General features: G+C 53.1%; 2 protein-coding genes across 2 annotated transcripts; both read right to left on the bottom strand.

Moving 5' to 3' along the window:
* Positions 1-209: 209 nt before the first annotated feature.
* LOC140247942 (GTPase IMAP family member 9-like) lies at positions 210-1,568 on the bottom strand (the record flags this gene model as incomplete). The annotated part of the gene is given in 2 exon segments (XM_072328143.1): positions 210-968; positions 971-1,568. Coding segments are annotated over 2 exon segments (633 nt in total), but the record flags the coding sequence as incomplete, so codon positions are not given.
* LOC140247943 (GTPase IMAP family member 8-like) lies at positions 1,433-21,353 on the bottom strand. Its single transcript, XM_072328144.1, is given in 9 exon segments — positions 1,433-4,805; positions 5,409-5,440; positions 13,854-14,275; positions 14,277-14,497; positions 15,198-15,249; positions 15,980-16,121; positions 17,419-18,061; positions 18,752-18,783; positions 20,501-21,353. Coding segments are annotated over 9 exon segments (2,952 nt in total). The 5' UTR covers positions 21,262-21,353; the 3' UTR covers positions 1,433-4,158.
* Between the last annotated feature and the right edge of the window lie 1,557 nt (positions 21,354-22,910).

Consider the following 22,910-nt stretch of genomic DNA (forward strand, 5'->3'; position numbering starts at 1 on the left):
CTCTGGGCTCAGCCATACAGCCAGTTCTTTACCCAGCAAGGAGAGGATCTGTCCAAGTCCCAGGCTGCCAGCTTCTCCAGGACAAAGACAGATTAATTGGTAAAACAAAACCAAAGCCTTCAGCTGAGCAGGAATCACAGCTTCTTCACCTCTGCCTTCAGCAACAGTGAACCACCAGAGTGGGTCTGGGGACCCTTGAAGAAACTCTTCAGCCTCAAGGTGCTGCTGTCAACAAGAAGGAAAGGGAAAGTGTCCTGTGAGTGTGTGCTGGGCTCTGGAAGGGATAATCACAGACTGCAAGCCACCTCCATGGCTGTGGAAGGGAGGTTACAATGGGACAGCTGCTATCCTGCCTGAAATGCAGATCTTGGTGGGTCATAATGTGCCTGCCCAGCCATGATGAATTATAGCAAACAAACATATGATAAGTGGCGATGATATTGTCAACATCCCTGTAAAGAAAACCCAACCACTGCCTGGGGCTGCGTCTGCTTCGAGAAGGACTGACAAGCAACTGATTCAGCACAGGAAAAAAAACAGACAACCACACGATGTGTGGATGAGAGATGGATCTGGGACAGGCTTTCCACAACACAGTAAAGTTCAGCGTTTATTGAGAGCTCCTTCATGCCCAGCAGTGCACAGCACGCCCCGCATCGCCCCATGAAGGCAGAGCCCTGCAGCCACGGCACCGGCAGCGCCCACTGCGGCGGGACCAACAGCGGCAGCGCAGCGATGCTGAGATCAGCAGAGCGCAGCGACGCAGCAGCACACACACATTGAGCACCTGTAGCCCGCGGGGAAAGCAGCAACACAGGGCGGGGGAAAACACAGGGCGTGGAGGTGGAAGGATGGAACTGCAAGCGAGCGAGGAGAGCGTCATCTTCAGAGCACGGCAGGGACGGCACAACAGAGGAGATGTCTCCTCACTGCCTACAGGATGGTACAGAACTTCTCAAAGAATGTGTGTCTTCCTCCAGCATCTCTTGAGTGTAATGTGGAGCAGGATAATTCTGCACCACCATGGCATCGATCATGCGGATGAGCTCTGCAACCTGCCCATCCCTCGCCTCCCCGGTGGCTCTGTTGCTGAAACCAATGTAGTGATTCCCACACTTTCTGGCCAGCCCCTTCAGGTATGGGCTCCCTTCTATGAAACCCTTCAGGTCTTCGGGATGCTCCAGCTCTTCTGCGCGGGTGAACAGCAGGATTGTGTACTTCTCTGCTTTAGTATGGAAAATCCTGGTCACCCACTCAGCCACTTCCTGCTCTTCCTTAGTGATTCGGCCCAGCTGCATCACCAGGATGATGGCATGGACCCCACCATAGAGGAACTGAAAGGCATTCTTAATCTTTTCAGCTGTTACTTTGTTGGCTTCCCTTGTATCAAATAGGCCTGGAGTGTCGACAACTTCAATTGGTCTTCCAGAGACGTTGCCTTCAGCTTTGCTGTACTGTTGGGTTTCTGACTGTGCTGACAAAGTAGAATGAAATGCCTTCTTCCCAAGGATGGGAAGAATGCGGGGCTCAATGACACAGACACAGGGATAGCAGGGTTTGGGGTTACAGCATTACCCCTGTGCTGCGTCTCAGGCTGCACCAACCAGACACCACCGCCCCATCCGCCCTCAGCCTCGCTGTGTGCGGCTCTCAGAGCGGGGAGATGGGAGGCAGCCTCAGGATACACACAACCATGCAATAAGGGTGACACTCACCAGTGCTTTGACATCCTGCCATTGGGAGAGCACTCACAGTCACACGGGGAGCCTGGAAGGTGACAGAAATTTTTGGTGAGAATGGCACAAACCTCCCCCTGCTTCCCTCCTTGTGCTAATGGAGGTGACACAGATGATCTCTGGGGACTCAGGTCAGTTCCACAAGCCAAATGTCTTCAAAGTAACCCATCTCCATAGGCTTTGTCTTTGGCAAGAGATATTGGTTGGCCCTTATCCATGGAAATCTGAGCCCACCCCTTGAAAGCAGTTTCCGCGTCCTCGGAATTTCCCCCAGCAGTGGCAGCAGAGCTGCAGGCAACTCACCCAACTGACTTCTGCACTTGTGCTCTTCCTGCTCTCCTCCTGCACAGAAGTGCCGGGGCTGGAACCGCTGCGCAGCTCAGCAGAGCTTTTATAGGCAGTGTCAGGAAGAGGGCAGTGCTGGGATCACAGACAGCTGCTCCACAAATAGCCCCGTGCAAAGTTCTGCAGTAGCTCCTGTGCTGAACCACTGCTGGCTGACTGCAGAAACTGCGGCAGTGAGCGAACAGAGGTGGGGGGCAAAGATCTCCTTAGTGTGAGGAAATGGGGCACAGCCTGAGCGAGGAATTCAGCTCATCGCTGTCCTTCCAAGCAGGGCTGCCTGAGGCTGCGATGTGGAGGCGGCAAAATACCCGGGGTGATCTTTTGTCCCAGGGAACGATGTGGAAGGGATCAGGAGCACAGGCCTCTGTCGTCCCAGCTGGAGATGGGGAGTTAGGTGGGAGTTGTAGATGGGAGCAGGGGATGGAGTGCGGTGTGTGGATGGGTGAGGCTGCACTCAGGGCTGTGGGCTCTGTGAGCCGGGACAGAATTGGAAGAGAGTGGGATGGGGTCAGCGATGAGACAGCGCTGAGCAGGGGCTGCTGTGGACAGAGAACGGCCGGGGGACACTGCCAGCTTAGGGAGTGGCAGGGAAAGCCACAGTTACCCCAGGGGAGTTGGGAACGACTCTTTTGAGAAGCAGATACCAAAGCAGTACATCCATTTTGTCTGCCTGTGGCCTCAGTTTGTGTCAGGAAAGGGTCAGGATGGATCCTGTCCAAAAATGTTGTCATGTGCTGCTCTGAGGGAGGCACTGACCCAAGAAAGCCCCCTATCAACAACAGACACACAGGGTGAGGCCAAAGGCTGCACAAAATGCTATTCCTGTAAATGCACCGTGTTCCGGGCACTACAGAGAACGAAAGTGAGAGCACAGGGAAGCAGAGAGCCTCAGCTCTGCACCAGGGGCAGCTCCCCAGGAGCCAGTCCGTGCAGCCCCCAATCACCTCCTCCTCACCAGGATGCGTGTCCTGGCCCCCCTCGGCCTCAGGCCTGCTCTCAGTGCTGAGCTGAGGAAGAGTGCTCAGGATGTGCTGCTTCTGCTGGAGGCAATGCTGGGAGCAGCTCTGCAGAAGGGCTCTGGGTGCTGCTGGGCTCTGGGGGCACTGGGAGCAGCTGTGGCCTTTGGACAAAGGCTGAGGGTGTTTGGGCTGTGCTGGGATGGCGATGCCAGCAGTGGGACAAGCAGTATCCTGCTCTCTGCTCAGCAATGGTGCAGCAGCACCAGGAGCACTGGGTCCAGCTCTGGGCCCCCAGCACAGGAGAGCCTGGGACAAACTGGGGAGAGAGCAGCACGGGATCACCGAGCTGCAGCAGTGCCTGTGGTGGCTCAACTGGGGGAAGAGAGAGCTGGGCAGGCTAAGGGGGAAATGCGTGACTGCAACGCCCTGCAGGAGCTGCGAGTGGACGGAACCGCGCTGCCGGGGCAGCACACGGCGCTGGGCTCAAACTGCATCCTCATTCTCTGCCACACTGCGGGTCTGCCAACCCTGCCCACTCACAGCTTCTTCCCACACCCTGTGTGGATGAGAGATGGATCTGGGACACGGTTTCCAAAAAACAGCAAGGTCAGCGTTTATTGAGAGCTCCTTCATGCCCAGCAGTGCACAGCACGCCCCGCATCACCCCATGAAGGCAGAGCCCTGCAGCCACGGCACCGGCAGCGCCCACTGCGACGTGACGGACACCGGCACCGCGAGCCCCCCAGCCCCGCACGGCTCCTTCCAGCCCGGCTCTCAGCAGGGCGGCCAGAGGCTCCCGGCTCCGCAGCACCGCTCCGTGCCGGGACCTCCCCGAGTGGCACATCCCACAGCCCCGACGTTCCCCTCTGTCTCAGCTCATCCATGTCTGTAGAGCTGGGGAGGAGAGCGGCAGCGCAGCGGTGATGAGAGCAGCAGAGCGCAGCAATGCAGCAGCACGCACACATTGAGCACATGCAGCCCGCGAGGAAAGCAGCAACACAGGGCGGGGGAAAACACAGGGCATGGAGGGAGAAGGATGGAACTGCAAGCGAGCGAGGAGAGCGTCATCTTTAGAGCACGGCAGGGACGGCACAACAGAGGAGATGTCTCCTCACTGCCTACAGGATAGTACAGAACTTCTCAGATAGATTCCATTTGTCTTCCTCCAGCATTTCTCGAGTGTAATGTGGAGCATCGCCATTCTGCTCTACCATGGCATCGATCATGCGGATGAGCTCTGCAACCTGCCCATCCCTCACCTCCCCGGTGGCTCTGTTGCTGAAACCAATGTAGCGATTCCCACACTTTCCTGCCAGCACCTTCAGGTATTTGCTCCCTTCTATGAAACCCTTCAGGTCTTCGGGATGCTTCAGCACTTCTGCGCGGGTGAAGAGCAGGATTGTGTACTTCTCTCCTTTAGAATGGAAAATCTTGGTCACCCACTCAACCACTTCCAGATCTCCCTTAGTCATTCGTTCCACCTGCATCACCAGGATGATGGCATGGACCCCTGCAGAGAGGATCTGAAAGGCATTCCTAATCTTTTCAGCTGTTTTTGCATTTTCTTCCCAATTATTAGATAGACCTGGAGTGTCGACAACTTCGATTTGTCTTCCAGCGGCGTTGCCTTCAGCTTTATTGCACTGCTGGATTTCCGAATGTGCCGACAAAGTAGAAAGAAATGCCTTCTTCCCAAGGATGGTGTTCCCCGTCGCACTCTTCCCACTCCCCATCTTGCCCACAAGGATGATGCTCAGCTTGGATCCTGGGGAACAACCACAGACGTGTGTGAGCCCCGTGGTGTCGGGACAGCCCCTGCTATCCACGCACCAGCTCACAGGCAGAGGTGCCCAGGGCCGCAAGAAAAGGTGACCCTGAGCCACCATCAGTGGTCCTCAGGACCATCAGAAGGAACATGTGGCCCTGAGGGACCCCAGGGCTGCTCAGTTCCAGGCTTACTCAAAGGGCTGCTACCCAGTACTTGTCTGACAGCACAAACAGAAAGTGAAAGAGATCTCTCTGCTCCCCTGCGGCCCAGGACTGCACTGGGTGAACAAAAGCTGGGGCTGAACCGCTCCTTTTCCAGGAAGTCCCTCACTGAGCAAAACTAGCGGTGCTGTTTGTGCAGCATTGTCCCTCGGGCTGTTTCCTGCCCTTCATGGAGCCAGCGGGACATGGGCTCCATGACACAGGCACAGGGACAGCGGGGTTTGGGGTTACAGCATTACCCCTGTGCTGCGTCTCAGGCTGCACCCACCGGACACCACCACCCCATCCGCCCTCAGCCTCGTTGTGTGCGGCTCTCAGAGCGGGGAGATGGGAGGCAGCCTCAGGATACACACAACCATGCAATAAGGGTGACACTCACCAGTGCTTTGACATCCTGCCATTGGGAGAGCACTCACAGTCACACGGGGAGCCTGGAAGGTGAAAAAAATTTTCGTGAGAATGGCACAAACCTCCCCTGCTTCCCTCCTTGTGCTAATGGAGGTGACACAGATGATCTCTGGGGACTAAGGTCAGTTCCACAGCCCTGTGTGCATGCAGAAAGCCAAATGTCATCCAAGTAACCCATCTCCATAGGCTTTGTCTTTGGCAAGAGATATTGGTTGGCCCTTATCCATGGAAATCAGAGCCCACCCCTTGAAATCAGATTTCGTGTCCTCAGAATTTCCCCCAGCAGTGGCAGCAGAGCTGCAGGCAACTCACCCAAGCAGCGCTGCGCTGTGTCCCCAGCTCTGACTGCTGCACTTGTGCTCTTCCTGCTCTCCTCCTGCACAGCGGTGCTGGGGCTGGAACTGCTGTGCAGCTCAGCAGAGCTTTTATAGGCAGCGTCAGCCGGACAGCAGTGCTGGGATCACAGACAGCTGCTCCACAAATAGTCCCGTGCTGTTTGTGTAGCACTCTGCTGTCACTCAGCTTGTGCAAGGGGATGGCCAGGATGGATCCTGTCCAAAAATGTTGTCATGTGCTGCTCTGAGGGAGGCACTGACCCAAGAAAGCCCCCTATCAACAACAGACACACAGGGTGAGGCCAAAGGCTGCACAAAATGCTATTCCTGTAAATGCACCGTGTTCCGGGCACTGCAGAGAACGAAATTGAGAGCACAGGTGAATAGGGAAGCAGAAAACAGATGCTCTGCTGGAATTCGGAATAAAGGGGGGCTAGAAGGGGGATAGTTAAAGGTAGTTTTCAGAAAATGATTTAGTTAGGTAGAATAACAAGGAATGGAGTTTACAGAAAATGATTTAGTTAGGTAGAATAACAAGGAATGGAGACAGTGGGTCTGGGAGAGCAGATAAGGAGTGAGAACTCCCTGAAACATCTGGTGAGGAGGGGATTAGGGGTTGTAAATATCAAAAGAGGAGTTGCATCTCCCTGACAAGATGGGCGATAACAAGAGGGGGTCTGCATGATAAAGAATATGTATCAGAATTACGGGACATCATTGACTATGCATGAGGTGTACCTATATCTGTATCACGGTTTTACCAGTTGGTGTGCAAGTTTGGAGGAGCTATCCCCCTTGCACCCAGCGCTGAAATAAACATACCTGCTTTATAACCCATCTCTGGATTATAGAGTTTGATTCCGCAAATCATTTTGGCGACCCAGATGGGACCCTCTCTGTTCGGCTGCAGGACCGGCTGAGAGAGGGGACACCTTTGGCGCGCCCCGAGATTTCTCGGAAGGACTCCCTTCCCTCATCCGATCACTGCGGGAGCAGACAAGGACCGTCTATCGGCGGATAAGGTATGTTTAATGGGTACAGGGGAATCCGTAAGTCGTGAGGAGACGTCCTACGCAGGAGTTGTGAGCTGTCATGCTCTCCCCTTTGGTAAAGGGCCCGGGTTGTTGGTTGTGTAATCACGATCAGAGGCCGTGTAGATCGTGGGTTCGAGTCCCACTGAAGCGGTCTCTGAGCCGTTTCAATTGTGGGTTTAAGTCCCACTGAAGCGGTCTGAGCTGTTCTAATTGTGGGTTTGGGTCCCACTAAGGCAGTTTCAGCTGTGGGTTCGAGTCCCACCGGGATTACTGTACGTGCACGAGGAGAGCTATTTTGCTCCCCCTTAAGGGTTTTGTTGGTTGGTGACAAAGTATAGTGGATACTCTGTCAACGCTAACTTGGGTTTTCCTAGCTGTATTAACAGGAATTGTTGTGTATTTGGCCATTATTAACATCTCTTATTAGCGCTTGTTACTGTACATTTGAACTAAGTGTTGAACCAACAACTTTGATATTTTCTGAGAAATGTTGTACCTTGAAGTGAGTAAAGACCGGTCTTGTGCAGTCTGTGTGAGTGTGGTGTGAGTGAGACGCAGCACAGCTGCGGGGCGAGTGCGGAGTCCCGACCCGCGGTTCCGTCCTCCCGCGAGGGAAACGGCCGGGGACGGACGAAGCAAAAGTTTCTTTCATGTTCTATATGTTGCTATGTGTTTGTCTTATTAATTATTGGTAGCGTTGTGGCAATTGTTAGCGAAGCGCATACGAAGTCTGGCGGTGGAAAAGGCCATCAAAGGCGAACCACAATTATTATCGAGACCCTGTTGCTTTTGTTATAGAGAATGCCGCGGTTTAAGGGTGATAAAGACTCAGATTAGAGAAACAATAGGGTTGTGTTACCTCCGCTTTAACGTGTTAACTTTACGGAATTTGTTTTGAACCATTGCTCCCCCTCGTTGTGTGTGTACAGAGTAATGGGGGGGGGAACACAAGGGAAAGAGATACCTAAGAAAAAAAAAAAAAAATCCCAAAATCAGGAAAAAGGACAGGGAAAAGTTGTTTAAATATTGTGTACAGATATGGCCTAGAGAGCCACTACAGGGAAAATCAATATTTGGCCAAGTATGGATCTGATGAAGTTTGGGTTTGTCAGATCTTGAATTTATATGTATATATATAAGAACAAAACCCCTTTTCAAAGGAGGAATCAGAATATGCTGCCTGTTGGATACAAGAAATCAGCCTGTAATTAGTAAAAAGAAAAAGGCCGGGACCAGGAGGGAGAGGAATTAGGAAAACAAACAAACAAACAAAAAACTAATCAGTGGGACCCTCTAGAGAATCTCCCCCCCCCCCCCCCATGTAACCCCAATGCAGCACAAAGGGAGACAGGCACTGCCCCAGTAAGAGAAAATGGTAAAGAACATAGGGTCATTTCACAGAAAAGGGGGGCATGCTGGGCTCTGAAGAGAATTAAAACAATGTGAAAGGGATGCTAGCTGTACCAACACCTCAGTGTACCCCTTATGGGAGGTCCCACTGGGACAAGGACAAATATGCTATGAAAACTCCCACTCACTAGTGGAGAAATTAGAAATTTTAAGAAGGAAATGAAATCTTATAATTGAGATAAAAAAAAAATAAATAAATAAAAATGAGTTAAATAAGAGTAGCAGAACAATGAGATCAATTTCTGGGGCTTTCAAAATTTTGGTCCCACCAGGAGCCCCATGTAAATATAAAAGTGGGACCTGAGGGTGAAGAAGTTGTGGTTTTAGTTGATACAGGGGCAGCTCATTCATTGGTGGCCCATAAGGTATCAGGACTCAAATTAACAAATGAGACCTTAAAGACAACAGGGGTAGAGAAAACCTGGATGACAGCACCAATTTTTGAGAATACTGAATTAAAACTAGGGGATAAAGATGAAATTGGGAATCAAGAAAAACATGAAATAAGGCCATAAAAATAAGGGTGGAACAGCCCAAGGAACTGAACACTATGGATTGCTAAAGGAAAGTTATATGGTACTAAGGGTGTTTGTGGAAACTGAAAAACTGTATTGTTTGTTCTGTGGGTTCTGAAGGGAATGGAACAAACTGCTTTGATGGTATAAGAAAGTGTAATTGTTAATGATACAGAAGTATAACTGAGGGTATGTGGAAATGTAACTGAGGGCACAAATAGTGGAATAGTGTGCAAAGGAAAAAGAGTTAAAGAGAAGGTGGGTTATCTGTGCCTGTATGAGAGCAACCCCCTGCACTGTTCCACCCCCCCCGCAAGAACTCTTGGAGAGAAAGAGAGAGCCAGACAGAGACTGCTGCTGTAAACTACAAAGGGGGAGGTGGAAAGGGGGAGGTGAAGGGGACAGGGCACTGGAAGTGAGAACAGCCTTCATGTGCAGAGGTCTGGGAAACCTGAAATTCCAGTGTTAGCATTGGACACCTCTGGAGAGAAGGAGATAAAACTGAAATAGGATGTTAGTAGTTGATGTAATGATGAGAGTTTGGAAAGTGAGAAAGTTTGGGACAGACACAGGCTGAAGAAGGCAAGGACTGACAAGGTATAACAGGGATATCAGGACTGAAGAGAGGTAAACGATATGAAAACAAAACAAAGCAAAATGACTGACAAACAGATAGTAAGGGAATTGGTGATAATAACAGCTGTTACTGTTGTGGTGCTAGAATAGGGCTATAGGACCCAGAGATCCCCTCAGGGAGAGGGGTGAAGGGAGCGGGGGCTTGAAGAGCCCAGGGAGGGTTCTGCCCCTGGAAGGAGAGCAGTGTGCAAACTGCAAAGGAAACTGCATCTAGGGAAGCAGGATAAAGAGGTTTATTTTCTGGTGGATATGGGTGCTTCTTACTACTCATAGATAGTTTTGTAGCAGTAGTAGAAGCTACTGCCCAACAAGAAAAGGGTTTACATTTTTGGATTAATTAAATAAAAGTAGGAATACAGAAATTCTTGTACCTGCCAGGTTACTCTGGCAAGAAATTTATTTAAACTGAAGCTAAGGGTCCAACAATATTGACTGAATAAAAGATGTAAGTCTGGCTTTAACACAAATGGGGAAAAACAATGTTGTACCCCCCGGAGTCACAGTAATATCAAATATGATGCACTTAGGGGTGTGGGCATCAGGGCCAAACATGAAGCCCTAAATAGAAGTTAAAAGCAAGAGATTGCCCAGTCAGGGTAAAGCGGTGCCCTATAAGGATATGTAACTGTAGAAGGATAGAAGAAATAATAGATAACCTTTTGGAGCTTGGACTCCAATTTTGCAAAAAAATTTCTGATAGCAAGTGTAATAGTTTGGTACAAGACTTGAGGACAAGTAATAGAATTGTTGAATGGATACACTCAGTGGTGGCAAATCCATGCACCTTATTAACCCAGTTAAGGAATGAATAGGTGGAGTTTACCTTCTGGATTTGAAGCATGTCTCTTCTGCCTGGTTTGGCCAATATGGGGAGAAGAGACTCAGTTAACCAGAACAGTGTTACCCAGAGTTGTGAGAACAGCTTAATGATTTTTGTGAACTGGTCAACTCGTGAGCCTGAGACCTGGGATCCTCCATCCCAGGGTGGAACTTTACTGCAGCACGTGGATGCCACAGCAACAAAAGAGAACTGTGCAATGGTCTGTGAGTCTGCTGAGTTTCTTGATTTACAGAAAGCACAAATAACTCAACAGCAAGTGACATATTTGGGAGATTACAGCTGGACTTTGAACCTTAAGGAATGCCAGGAAAGAAGCCATCTGCCAAACCCCTGAGCTGCAAATTGTCCAGGAAGCGAGTAAGGGATGGCCGGGGTGCCTGAGGGCAGTGGCTGCACTGGTGCTCAATATTCAAGCAGCCTGTAAATCTACATTGGGCCAAAGGATCCCAGTTTTAATATCTCACTGTATTGGAGGCAAAAGGGGAACATTGGCTCTCACCCCAAAGATCCCTGAAATACCAGGCCCATCCTGATAGAGCAGAATGTTGTAGAAATAATTGTAACTAATATTGTCAACCCAGTATCTTTCCTTAGCGAACACCTGGAGAACCAGTATCTCCTGACTACTTTGAAACAACAGAAGCTGCACATTTCAGACGGTCAGTCAGACCTAAAGGACAAAACCCTAGAAGATGTAGAAGTTCCTGGTTTACTGACAGCTGCAGTTTTGTGAAACAAGGAGACTGTAAGGCAGTTTATACGGTACCTGCTATTGACCAGGATCCAAGGACTTCACCCATTTCAAGCTGGGGACTGGATCCTGATCCAGATGGGGAAGGAGACAAAGCTGCAGCCTGACTGGGAAGGACCATTCCAAGTACTTCTAATGACTGAAATAGCTGTGAGGACAACCAAGAAAGGATGGACTCACTACACACTGTTAAAGGCATCCACTAGCCCTGAGGCGTGGGAACTGTTGCCACAGAAAAACCTTTAAAAGATAAGAATTAGAAGGAAATAATGAAAAGTTTTTTTTTAATTTCAGATCATTTTAACTAACCTTTAACTTCTCCTCAAATAGGTGAATAAATTGTATATGTAAGTGGGAGAGTATTATAACCTATATAGAACTAATGCTCACAAAAGGTTTTCCATGTTGTAACAAGGAGTTTTTTACTGCTGTACCCATTCGTTATCCTGATAATTATCTGGAAAATGTAAAATTTGACAATAATGCAGGGGAGGGACCAACTGATAGTTTTGATGTGAATAAGGGACTCTTGTAGTGTATGGAATGATGTATGGTGGACAACTGCCTATTGAGGCTGGACACATACACTCCTAACTAAATACCCAGAATGTCCAGGATAGGGAAGAGCTTGCAGTTAGGACAGTTCAGGAGATAAAAGATCTTAGGCAAACACTGGAAATCGAAACAAGATATGGGGACATTAATGCCTGGGTAGAATGGATTAAGTGTACTGTCCAGAGTCTCAACCGTAGCAATTGCTATGCTTGTGTATCTGAACGGCCCATAGCTCAGGTGGTGCCCTTTCTGCTGGGGTGGACCAAGGACCCCAAGAGAATGTGATGCATGATTGCCCTGTACCAAGAGAAAACTGCCTGGGAAACAGAGACTGCAGATCTCTCTCTCATTCCTCCAATGCCTGATACAGGTGTCAAGATCCCTCCTGCAATCTCTACAGCAGTAGGTAACCACACAGCTTGCCTCTCACGGCAGGGTGTGAAGGCTACCAGGCCGATGGGAAACTTTTCCTTATGCAATGAGGTCTTGAATGTTACGGAGGACTCAGCAGGAAATTATACAAGATTGGAAATCTCCAGGGCAGATCTCTGGTGGTACTGTGGGGGAAAGATTTTATGGTCCAACTTAACCATCTAACTGGGGATGCACCTGGGCACTTCTTATATTAGTTATACCATTCACCCTGGCATTTGAAAAAGAAATGTATATAGATTCAGTCAGGTACCTAGAGGCGTCCCTGATAAATTTGACAATCAACAAGAACATAGAAATTAATCTAGATGCCACACACAGAAAAGGAATGATCTAGCAGGAGAGAAATCCTGCTAGATTAAAGAAAAGGGGGGAATGAATAGGGAAGCAGAAAACAGATGCTCTGCTGGAATTCGGAATAAAGGGGGGCTAGAAGGGGGATAGTTAAAGGTAGTTTTCAGAAAATGATTTAGTTAGGTAGAATAACAAGGAATGGAGTTTACAGAAAATGATTTAGTTAGGTAGAATAACAAGGAATGGAGACAGTGGGTCTGGGAGAGCAGATAAGGAGTGAGAACTCCCTGAAACATCTGGTGAGGAGGGGATTAGGGGTTGTAAATATCAAAAGAGGAGTTGCATCTCCCTGACAAGATGGGCGATAACAAGAGGGGGTCTGCATGATAAAGAATATGTATCAGAATTACGGGACATCATTGACTATGCATGAGGTGTACCTATATCTGTATCACGGTTTTACCAGTTGGTGTGCAAGTTTGGAGGAGCTATCCCCCTTGCACCCAGCGCTGAAATAAACATACCTACTTTATAACCCATCTCTGGATTATAGAGTTTGATTCCGCAAATCACAGGGAAGCAGAGAGCCTCAGCTCTGCACCAGGGGCAGCTCCCCAGGAGCCAGTCCGTGCAGCCCCCAATCACCTCCTCCTCACCAGGATGCGTGTCCTGGCCCCCCTCGGCCCCAGGCCTGCTCTCAGTGCTGAGCTGAGGAAGAGTGCTCAGGATGTGCTGCTTCTGCTGGAGGCAATGCTGGGAGCAGCTCTGCAGAAGGGCTCTGGGTGCTGCTGGGCTCTGGGGGCACTGGGAGCAGCTGTGGCCTTTGGACAAAGGCTGAGGGTGTTTGGGCTGTGCTGGGATGGCAATGCCAGCAGTGGGACAAGCAGTATCCTGCTCTCTGCTCAGCAATGGTGCAGCAGCACCAGGAGCACTGGGTCCAGCTCTGGGCCCACAGCACAGGAGAGCCTGGGACAAACTGGGGAGAGAGCAGCACGGGATCACCGAGCTGCAGCAGTGCCTGTGGTGGCTCAACTGGGGGAAGAGAGAGCTGGGCAGGCTAAGGGGGAAACGTGTGACCACAAAGCCCTGCAGGAGCTGCGAGGGGACGGAACCGCTCTGTGCTCAGTGCTTCCAGGGTAACACGGCACTGGGCTCAAACTGCATCCTCATTCTCTGCCACACTGCGGGTCTGCCATCCCTGCCCACTCACAGCAGCTTCCCACACCCTGTGTGGATGAGAGATGGATTCAGGACAGGTTTTCCACAACACAGTAAAGTTCAGCGTTTATTTGAGAGCTCCTTCATGCCCAGCAGTGCACAGCACGCCCCACATCGCCCCATGAAGGCAGAGCCCTGCAGCCACGGCACCGGCAGCGCCCACTGCGGCGGGACCGAGAGCGGCAGCGCAGCGATGCTGAGATCAGCAGAGCGCAGCGACGCAGCAGCACACACACATTGAGCACCTGTAGCCCGCGGGGAAAGCAGCAACACGGTACGGGGGAAAACACGGTGCGTGTAGGTGGAAGGATGGAACTGCAAGCGAGCGAGGAGAGCGTCATCTTCAGAGCACGGCAGGGACAGAACAACGGAGGAGATGTCTCCTCACTGCCTACAGGATAGTACAGAACTTCTCAAAGAATGTCCGTGTGTCTTCCTCCAGCATCTCTCGGGTGTAATGTGGAGCAGGATAATTCTGCACCACCATGACATCGATCATGCGGATGAGCTCTGCAACCTGCCCATCCCTCTCCTCTCCAGTAGCTCTGTTGCTGAAACCAATGTAGCGATTCCCACACTTTCTGGCCAGCCCCTTCAGGTATGGGCTCCCTTCTATGAAACCCTTCAGGTCTTTGGGATGCTCCAGCTCTTCTGCACGGGTGAACAGCAGGATTGTGTACTTCTCTGCTTTAGTATGGAAAATCTTGGTCACCCACTCAGCCACTTCCTTCTCTTCCTCAGTGATTCGGCCCAGCTGCATCACCAGGATGATGGCATGGACCCCACCATAGAGGAACTGAAAGGCATTCTTAATCTTTTTCAGCTGTTACTTTGTTGGCTTCCCTTGTATCAAATAGGCCTGGAGTGTCGACAACTTCAATTGGTCTTCCAGAAACGTTGCCTTCAGCTTTGCTGTACTGTTGGGTTACTGACTGTGCTGACAAAGTAGAAAGAAATGCCTTCTTCCCAAGGATGGTGTTCCCCGTTGCACTCTTCCCACTCCCCGTCTTGCCCACAAGGATGATGCTCAGCTTGGATCCTGGGGAACAACCACAGACGTGTGTGAGCCCCGCGGTGCCAGGACAGCCCCTGCTATCCACGCACCAGCTCACAGGCAGAGGTGCCCCGGGGCCGCAAGGATAGGTGACCCTGAGCCACCATCAGTGGTCCTCAGGACCATCAGAAGGAACATGTGGCCCTGAGGGACCCCAGGGCTGCTCAGTTCCAGGCTTCCTCAAAGGGCTGCTACCCAGTACTTGTGTGAAGGCACAAACAGAAAGTGAAAGAGATCTCACAGCTCCCCTGTGGCCCAGGACTGCACTGGGTGAACAAAAGCTGGGGCTGAACCACTCCTTTTCCAGGAAGTCCCTCACTGAGCAAAACTAGCGGTGCTGTTTGTGCAGCATTGTCCCTCGGGCTGTTTCCTGCCCTTCATGGAGCCAGCGGGACATGGGCTCCATGACACAGGCACAGGGACAGCAGGGTTTGGGGTTACAGCATTACCCCCTTTGCTGTGTCTCAGGCTGCACCCACCGGACACCACCGCCCCATCTGCCCTCAGCCTCGCTGTGTGCGGCTCTCAGAGCGGGGAGATGGGAGGCAGCCTCAGGACACCCCCAGCCCTCCCACAAAGCCCACACACCGCATGCACGAGGATGCGAATCCCTTGTTCTTCCCCAGCACTCAGTCAGGAGCCCAGCCGGGCTGCTCCTGCCTGCATGCGGTGCTGAGCAGCTCACCTTTGCTTTGAAATCCTGCCATTGGGAGAGCACTCACAGGCACAAGGGGAGCCTGGAAGGGGACAGGTTTTCAGTGAGAACGTCACAAACCTTCCCTGCTTCCCTCCCTGTTCTAATGGAGGCAACACAGATGATCTCTTGGGACTCAGGTCAGTCCTGCAGCCATGCGTGCGTATAGAATGATAGAATCATAGAATTGCCCAGAATGGAAAAGACCTCAAAAATCATCAAGTCCAACAGCAGCCTAAGAAGTACCCTAACTCTAAAAACCCTCCACTAAATCATATCCCTGAGTACAACGTCCAAACGGCTCTTAAACACATCCAGGGATGGCGATTCAACCACCTCCCTGGGGAGCCCATTCCAGTCCCTAACCACCCTTTCTGTAAGTAAGTTCTTCCTAATATCCAACCTAAACTTTCCCTGGTGCAACTTGAGGCCATTTCCCCTCATCCTGTCATTTGTCACTAGTGAGAAGAGACCTGCCCCACTATCACTGTAAGAACCTTTCAGGTCCTGGAAGAGGGCAATAAGGTCTCCCCTCAGCCTCCTTTACCCCAGAATAAACAGCCACAGCTTCCTTAGCCTCTGCTCATAGGGCTGATTCTGATTCTGATTCAGAAAGCCAAATGTCTTCAAAATTACCCATCTCCATAGACTTTGTCCTTGGAAAAAGATATTGGCTGACCATTATGCATGGAAATCAGAGCCCACCCTTGAAAACCAATTATGCATCTTTGAAATTTCCCCTAGCAGTGGCAGCAGAGCTGCAGGCAACTCACCCAAGCAGCGCTGTGCTGTGTCCCCAGCTCTGACTGCTGCACTTGTGCTCTTCCTGCTCTCCTCCTGCACAGCGGTGCTGGGGCTGGAACTGCTGTGCAGCTCAGCAGAGCTTTTATAGGCAGCGTCAGCCGGACAGCAGTGCTGGGATCACAGACAGCTGCTCCACAAATAGTCCCGTGCTGTTTGTGTAGCACTCTGCTGTCACTCAGCTTGTGCAAGGGGATGGCCAGGATGGATCCTGTCCAAAAATGTTGTCATGTGCTGCTCTGAGGGAGGCACTGACCCAAGAAAGCCCCCTATCAACAACAGACACACAGGGTGAGGCCAAAGGCTGCACAAAATGCTATTCCTGTAAATGCACCGTGTTCCGGGCACTGCAGAGAACGAAATTGAGAGCACAGGGAAGCAGAGAGACTCAGCTCTGCACCAGGGGCAGCTCCCCAGGAGCCAGTCCGTGCAGCCCCCAATCACCTCCTCCTCACCAGGATGCGTGTCCTGGCCCCCCTCGGCCCCAGGCCTGCTCTCAGTGCTGAGCTGAGGAAGAGTGCTCAGGATGTGCTGCTTCTGCTGGAGGCAATGCTGGGAGCAGCTCTGCAGAAGGGCTCTGGGTGCTGCTGGGCTCTGGGTGCTGCTGGGCAGCTGTGGCCTTTGGACAAAGGCTGAGGGTGTTTGGGCTGTGCTGGGATGGCAATGCCAGCAGTGGGACAAGCAGTATCCTGCTCTCTGCTCAGCAATGGTGCAGCAGCACCAGGAGCACTGGGTCCAGCTCTGGGCCCACAGCACAGGAGAGCCTGGGACAAACTGGGGAGAGAGCAGCACGGGATCACCGAGCTGCAGCAGTGCCTGTGGTGGCTCAACTGGGGGAAGAGAGAGCTGGGCAGGCTAAGGGGGAAACGTGTGACCACAAAGCCCTGCAGGAGCTGCGAGGGGACGGAACCGCTCTGTGCTCAGTGCTTCCAGGGTAACACACGGCACTGGGCTCAAACTGCATCCTCATTCTCTGCCACACTGCGGGTCTGCCATCCCTGCCCACTCACAGCAGCTTCCCACACCCTGTGTGGATGAGAGATGGATCTGGGACAGGCTTTCCACAACACAGTAAAGTTCAGCGTTTATTGAGAGCTCCTTCATGCCCAGCAGTGCACAGCACGCCCCACATCGCCCCATGAAGGCAGAGCCCGCAGCCACGGCACCGGCAGCGCCCACTACGGCGGGACCGAGAGTGGCAGCGCAGCGGTGCTGAGAGCAGCAGAGCGCAGCGACGCAGCAGCACACACACATTGAGCACCTGTAGCCCGCGGGGAAAGCAGCAACACAGGGCGGGGGAAATCACGGGGCATGGAGGGGGAAGGATGGAACTGCAAGCGAGCGAGGAGAGCATCATCTTCAGAGCATGGCAGGGACGGCACAACGGAGGAGATGTCTCCTCACTGCCTACAGGATAGTACAGAACTTCTCAAAGAATGTCTGTGTGTCTTCCTCCAGCATCTCTCGGGTGTAATGTGGAGCAGGATAATTCTCCTCCACCATGGCATCGATCATGCGGATGAGCTCTGCAACCTGCCCATCCCTCGCTTCCCCGGTGGCTCTGTTGCTGAAACCAATGTAGCGATTCCCACACTTTCTGGCCAGCCCCTTCAGGTATGGGCTCCCTTCTATGAAACCCTTCAGGTCTTTGGGATGCTCCAGCTCTTCTGCCCGGGTGAACAGCAGGATTGTGTACTTCTCTGCTTTAGTATGGAAAATCTTGGTCACCCACTCAGCCACTTCCTTCTCTTCCTCAGTGATTCGGCCCAGCTGCATCACCAGGATGATGGCATGGACCCCACCATAGAGGAACTGAAAGGCATTCTTAATCTTTTCAGCTGTTACTTTGCTGGCTTCCCTTGTATCAAATAGGCCTGGAGTGTCGACAACTTCAATTGGTCTTCCAGCAAAGTGGTGTTCAGCTTTGCTGTACTGTTGGGTTACTGACTGTGCTGACAAAGTAGAAAGAAATGCCTTCTTCCCAAGGATGGTGTTCCCCGTTGCACTCTTCCCACTCCCCGTCTTGCCCACAAGGATGATGCTCAGCTTGGATCCTGGGGAACAACCACAGATGCGTCTGAGCCCCGCGGTGCCAGGACAGCCCCTGCTATCCACGCACCAGCTCACAGGCAGAGGTGCCCTGGGGCCGCAAGGAAAGGTGACCCTGAGCCACCATCAGTGGTCCTCAGGACCATCAGGAGGAACATGTGGCCCTGAGGGACCCCAGGGCTGCTCAGTTCCAGGCTTCCTCAAAGGGCTGCTACCCAGTACTTGTCTGACAGCACAAACAGAAAGTGAAAGAGATCTCACAGCTCTCCTGCGGCCCAGGACTGCACTGGGTGAACAAAAGCTGGGGCTGAACCGCTCCTTTTCCAGGAAGTCCCTCACTGAGCAAAACTAGCGGTGCTGTTTGTGCAGCATTGTCCCTCGGGCCGTTTCCTGCCCTCCATGGTGCCAGCGGGACATGGGCTCCATGACACAGGCACAGGGACAGCGGGGTTTGGGGTTACAGCACCCACCTCACGCTGCACCCACCGGACACCACCGCCCCATCCGCCCTCAGCCTCGCTGTGTGCGGCTCTCAGAGCGGGGAGATGGGAGGCAGCCTCAGGACACCCCCAGCCCTCCCACAAAGCCCACGCGCCACGTGCACGAGGCTGAACGAGGATGCGAACCGCCCGTGCTTCCCCAGCACTCAGACAGGAGCCACTGTGCCTGCCTGCACGCGGTGTTGAGCAGCTCACCTTTGCTTTGACGTCCTGCCATTGGGAGAGCACTCACAGGCACACGGGGAGCCTGGAAGGTGACAGAAATTTTTGGCGAGAATGGCACAAACCTCCCCTGCTTCCCTCCCTGTGCTAATGGAGGCAACACAGATGATCTCTGGGGACTCAGGTCAGTTCCACAGCCGTGTGTGCATGCAGAATGCCAAATGTCATCAAAGTAACCCATCTCTATAGACTTCATCTTTGGAAAGAGACCCTTATCCATGGAAATCAGAGCCCACCCCTTGAAAGCAGTTTCTGCGTCCTCGGAATTTCCCCCAGCAGTGGCAGCAGAGCTGCAGGCAACTCACCCAAGCAGCGCTGCGCTGTGTCCCCAGCTCTGACTGCTGCACTTGTGCTCTTCCTGCTCTCCTCCTGCACAGCGGTGCTGGGGCTGGAACCGCTGTGCAGCTCAGCAGAGCTTTTATAGGCAGCGTCAGTCGGACAGCAGTGCTGGGATCATAGATAGCTACTCTACAAACAGATAGGTGCTGTCTGTGTAGCACTCAGCTGGCACTCAGCTTGTGCAAGGGGATGGCCAGGATGGATCCTGTCCAAAAATGTTGTCATGTGCTGCTCTGAGGGAGGCACTGACCCAAGAAAGCCCCCTATCAACAACAGACACACAGGGTGAGGCCAAAGGCTGCACAAAATGCTATTCCTGTAAATGCACCATGTTCCGGGCACTGCAGAGAACGAAAGTGAGAGCACAGGGAAGCAGAGAGCCTCAGCTCTGCACCAGGGGCAGCTCCCCAGGAGCCAGTCCGTGCAGCCCCCAATCACCTCCTCCTCACCAGGATGCGTGTCCTGCCCCCTCCCCCGTCCCCAGGCCTGCTCTCAGTGCTGAGCTGAGGAAGAGTGCTCAGGATGTGCTGCTTCTGCTGGAGGCAATGCTGGGAGCAGCTCTGCAGAAGGGCTCTGGGTGCTGCTGGGCTCTGGGGGCACTGGGAGCAGCTGTGGCCTTTGGACAAAGGCTGAGGGTATTTGGGCTGTGCTGGGATGGCGATGCCAGCAGTGGGACAAGCAGTATCCTGCTCTCTGCTCAGCAATGGTGCAGCAGCACCAGGAGCACTGGGTCCAGCTCTGGGCCCCCAGCACAGGAGAGCCTGGGACAAACTGGGGAGAGAGCAGCACAGGATCACCGAGCTGCAGCAGTGCCTGTGGTGGCTCAACTGGGGGAAGAGAGAGCTGGGCAGGCTAAGGGGGAAATGTGTGACCACAAAGCCCTGCAGGAGCTGCGAGGGGACGGAACCGCGCTGCGCTCAGTGCTGCCAGGGTAACACACGGCGCTGGGCTCAAACTGCAGCCCCATCCCCAGCCACACTGCGGGTCTGCCATCCCTGCCCACTCATAGCAGCTTCCCACACCCTGTGTGGATGAGAGATGGATCCGGGACAGGTTTTCCACAACACAGTAAAGTTCAGCGTTTATTGAGAGCTCCTTCATGCCCAGCAGTGCACAGCACGCCCCGCATCACCCCATGAAGGCAGAGCCCGCAGCCACGGCACCGGCAGCACCCACTGCGACGGGACCGAGAGCGGCAGCACAGCGACGTAGCAGCACACACACATTGAGCACATGCAGCCCGCGGGGAAAGCAGCAACACGGTACGGGGGAAAGCACGGGGCGTGGAGGTGGAAGGATGGAACTGCAAGCGCGCGAGGAGAGCGTCATCTTCAGAGCATGGCAGGGACGGCACAACGGAGGAGAAGTCTCCTCACTGCCTACAGGATAGTACAGAACTTCTCAAAGAATGTCCGTGTGTCTTCCTCCAGCATCTCTCTGGTGTAATGTGGAGCAGAATAATTCTGCACCACCATGGCATCGATCATGCGGATGAGCTCTGCAACCTGCCCATCCCTCGCCTCCCCGGTGGCTCTGTTGCTGAAACCAATGTAGCGATTCCCACACTTTCTGGCCAGCCCCTTCAGGAATGGGCTCCCTCCTATGAAACCCTTCAGGTCTTGATGCTCCAGGTCATCTGCCCGGGTGAATAACAGGATTGTGTACTTCTCTGCTTTAGTATGGAAAATCCTGGTCACCCACTCAGCCACTTCCTTCTCTTCTTTAGTGATTCGGCCCAGCTGCATCACCAGGATGATGGCATGGACCCCACCATAGAGGAACTGAAAGGCATTCTTAATCTTCTCAGCGGTTCTTTCGTTGGCTTCCCTTGTATCAAATAGGCCGGGAGTGTCGACAACTTCAATTGGTCTTCCAGCAACGTTGCCTTCAGCTTTCACATACTCTTGGGTTACTGACTGCGCTGACAAAGTAGAATGAAATGCCTTCTTCCCAAGGATGGTGTTCCCCGTCGCACTCTTCCCACTCCCCGTCTTGCCCACAAGGATGATGCTCAGCTTGGATCCTGGGGAACAACCACAGACGTGTGTGAGCCCCGCGGTGCCAGGACAGCCCCTGCTATCCACACACCAGCTCACAGGCAGAGGTGCCCGGGGCCGCAAGGAAAGGTGTCCCTGAGCCACCATCAGTGGTCCTCAGGACCATCAGGAGGAACATGTGGCCCTGAGGGACCCCAGGGCTGCTCAGTTCCAGGCTTCCTCAAAGGGCTGCTACCCAGTACTTGTCTGACAGCACAAACAGAAAGTGAAAGAGATCTCACAGCTCCCCTGCAACCCAGGACTGCAATGGGTGAACAAAAGCCGGGGCTGAACCACTCCTTTTCCAGGAAGTCACGCACTGAGCAAAACTAGCGGTGCTGTTTGTGCAGCATTGTCCCTCGGGCTGTTTCCTGCCCTTCATGGTGCCAGTGGGACACGGGCTCCATGACACAGACACAGGGATAGCGGGGTTTGGGTTACAGCATTACCCCCTGTGCTGCGTCTCAGGCTGCACCCACCGGACACCACCACCCCATCCGCCCTCAGCCTCGCTGTGTGCGGCTCTCAGAGCGGGGAGATGGGAGGCAGCCTCAGGACAACCCCAGCCCTCCCACAAAGCCCACGCACCGCATGCACGAGGCTGAACGAGGATGCGAACCCCCCGTGCTTCCCCTGCACTCGGCCAGGAGCCCGGCTGGGCTGCGCCTGCCTGCGTGCGGTGCTGAGCGGCTCACCTTTGCTTTGACGTCCTCCCATTGGGAGAGCACTCACAGGCACACGGGGAGCCTGGAAGGTGACAGAAATTTTTGGTGAGAATGGCACAAACCTCCCCTGCTTCCCTCCCTGTTCTAATGGAGGCAACACAGATGATCTCTGGGGACTCAGGTCAGTTCCACAGCCGTGTGTGCATGCAGAATGCCAAATGTAATCAAAGTAACCCATCTCCATAGGCTTTGTCTTTGGAAAGAGACCCTTATCCATGGAAATCAGAGCCCACCCCTTGAAAGCACTTTCTGTGTCCTCGGAATTTCCCCCAGCAGTGGCAGCAGAGCTGCAGGCAACTCACCCAAGCAGCGCTGCGCTGTGTCCCCAGCTCTGACTGCTGCACTTGTGCTCTTTCTGCTCTCCTCCTGCACAGCAGTGCCGGGGCTGGAACCGCTGTGCAGCTCAGCGGAGCTTTTATAGGCAGCGTCAGCCTGACAGCATTGCTGGGATCATAGACAGCTGCTCCACAAACGGACAGGTGCTGTCTGTGTAGCACTCAGCTGGCACTCAGCTTGTGCAAGGGGATGGCCAGGATGGATCCTGTCCAAAAATGTTGTCATGTGCTGCTCTGAGGGAGGCACTGACCCAAGAAAGCCCCCTGTCAACAACAGACACACAGGGTGAGGCCAAAGGCTGCACAAAATGCTATTCCTGTAAATGCACCGTGTTCCGGGCACTGCAGAGAACGAAAGTGAGAGCACAGGGAAGCAGAGAGCCTCAGCTCTGCACCAGGGGCAGCTCCCCAGGAGCCAGTCCGTGCAGCCCCCAATCACCTCCTCCTCACCAGGATGCGTGTCCTGCCCCCTCCCCCGTCCCCAGGCCTGCTCTCAGTGCTGAGCTGAGGAAGAGTGCTCAGGATGTGCTGCTTCTGCTGGGGAAAATGCTGGGAGCAGCTCTGCAGAAGGGCTCTGGGTGCTGCTGGGCTCTGGGGACACTGGGAGCAGCTGTGGCCTGTGGACTGTGAGGGGATGGAGCCACGCTGTGCTTAGCGCTGCTGGGCAGCTCACAGTGCTGGGCTCAAACTGCAGCCC

The sequence above is a fragment of the Excalfactoria chinensis genome, chromosome 2 (assembly GCF_039878825.1).
Source record: "Excalfactoria chinensis isolate bCotChi1 chromosome 2, bCotChi1.hap2, whole genome shotgun sequence".
NCBI lineage: Eukaryota > Metazoa > Chordata > Aves > Galliformes > Phasianidae > Excalfactoria > Excalfactoria chinensis.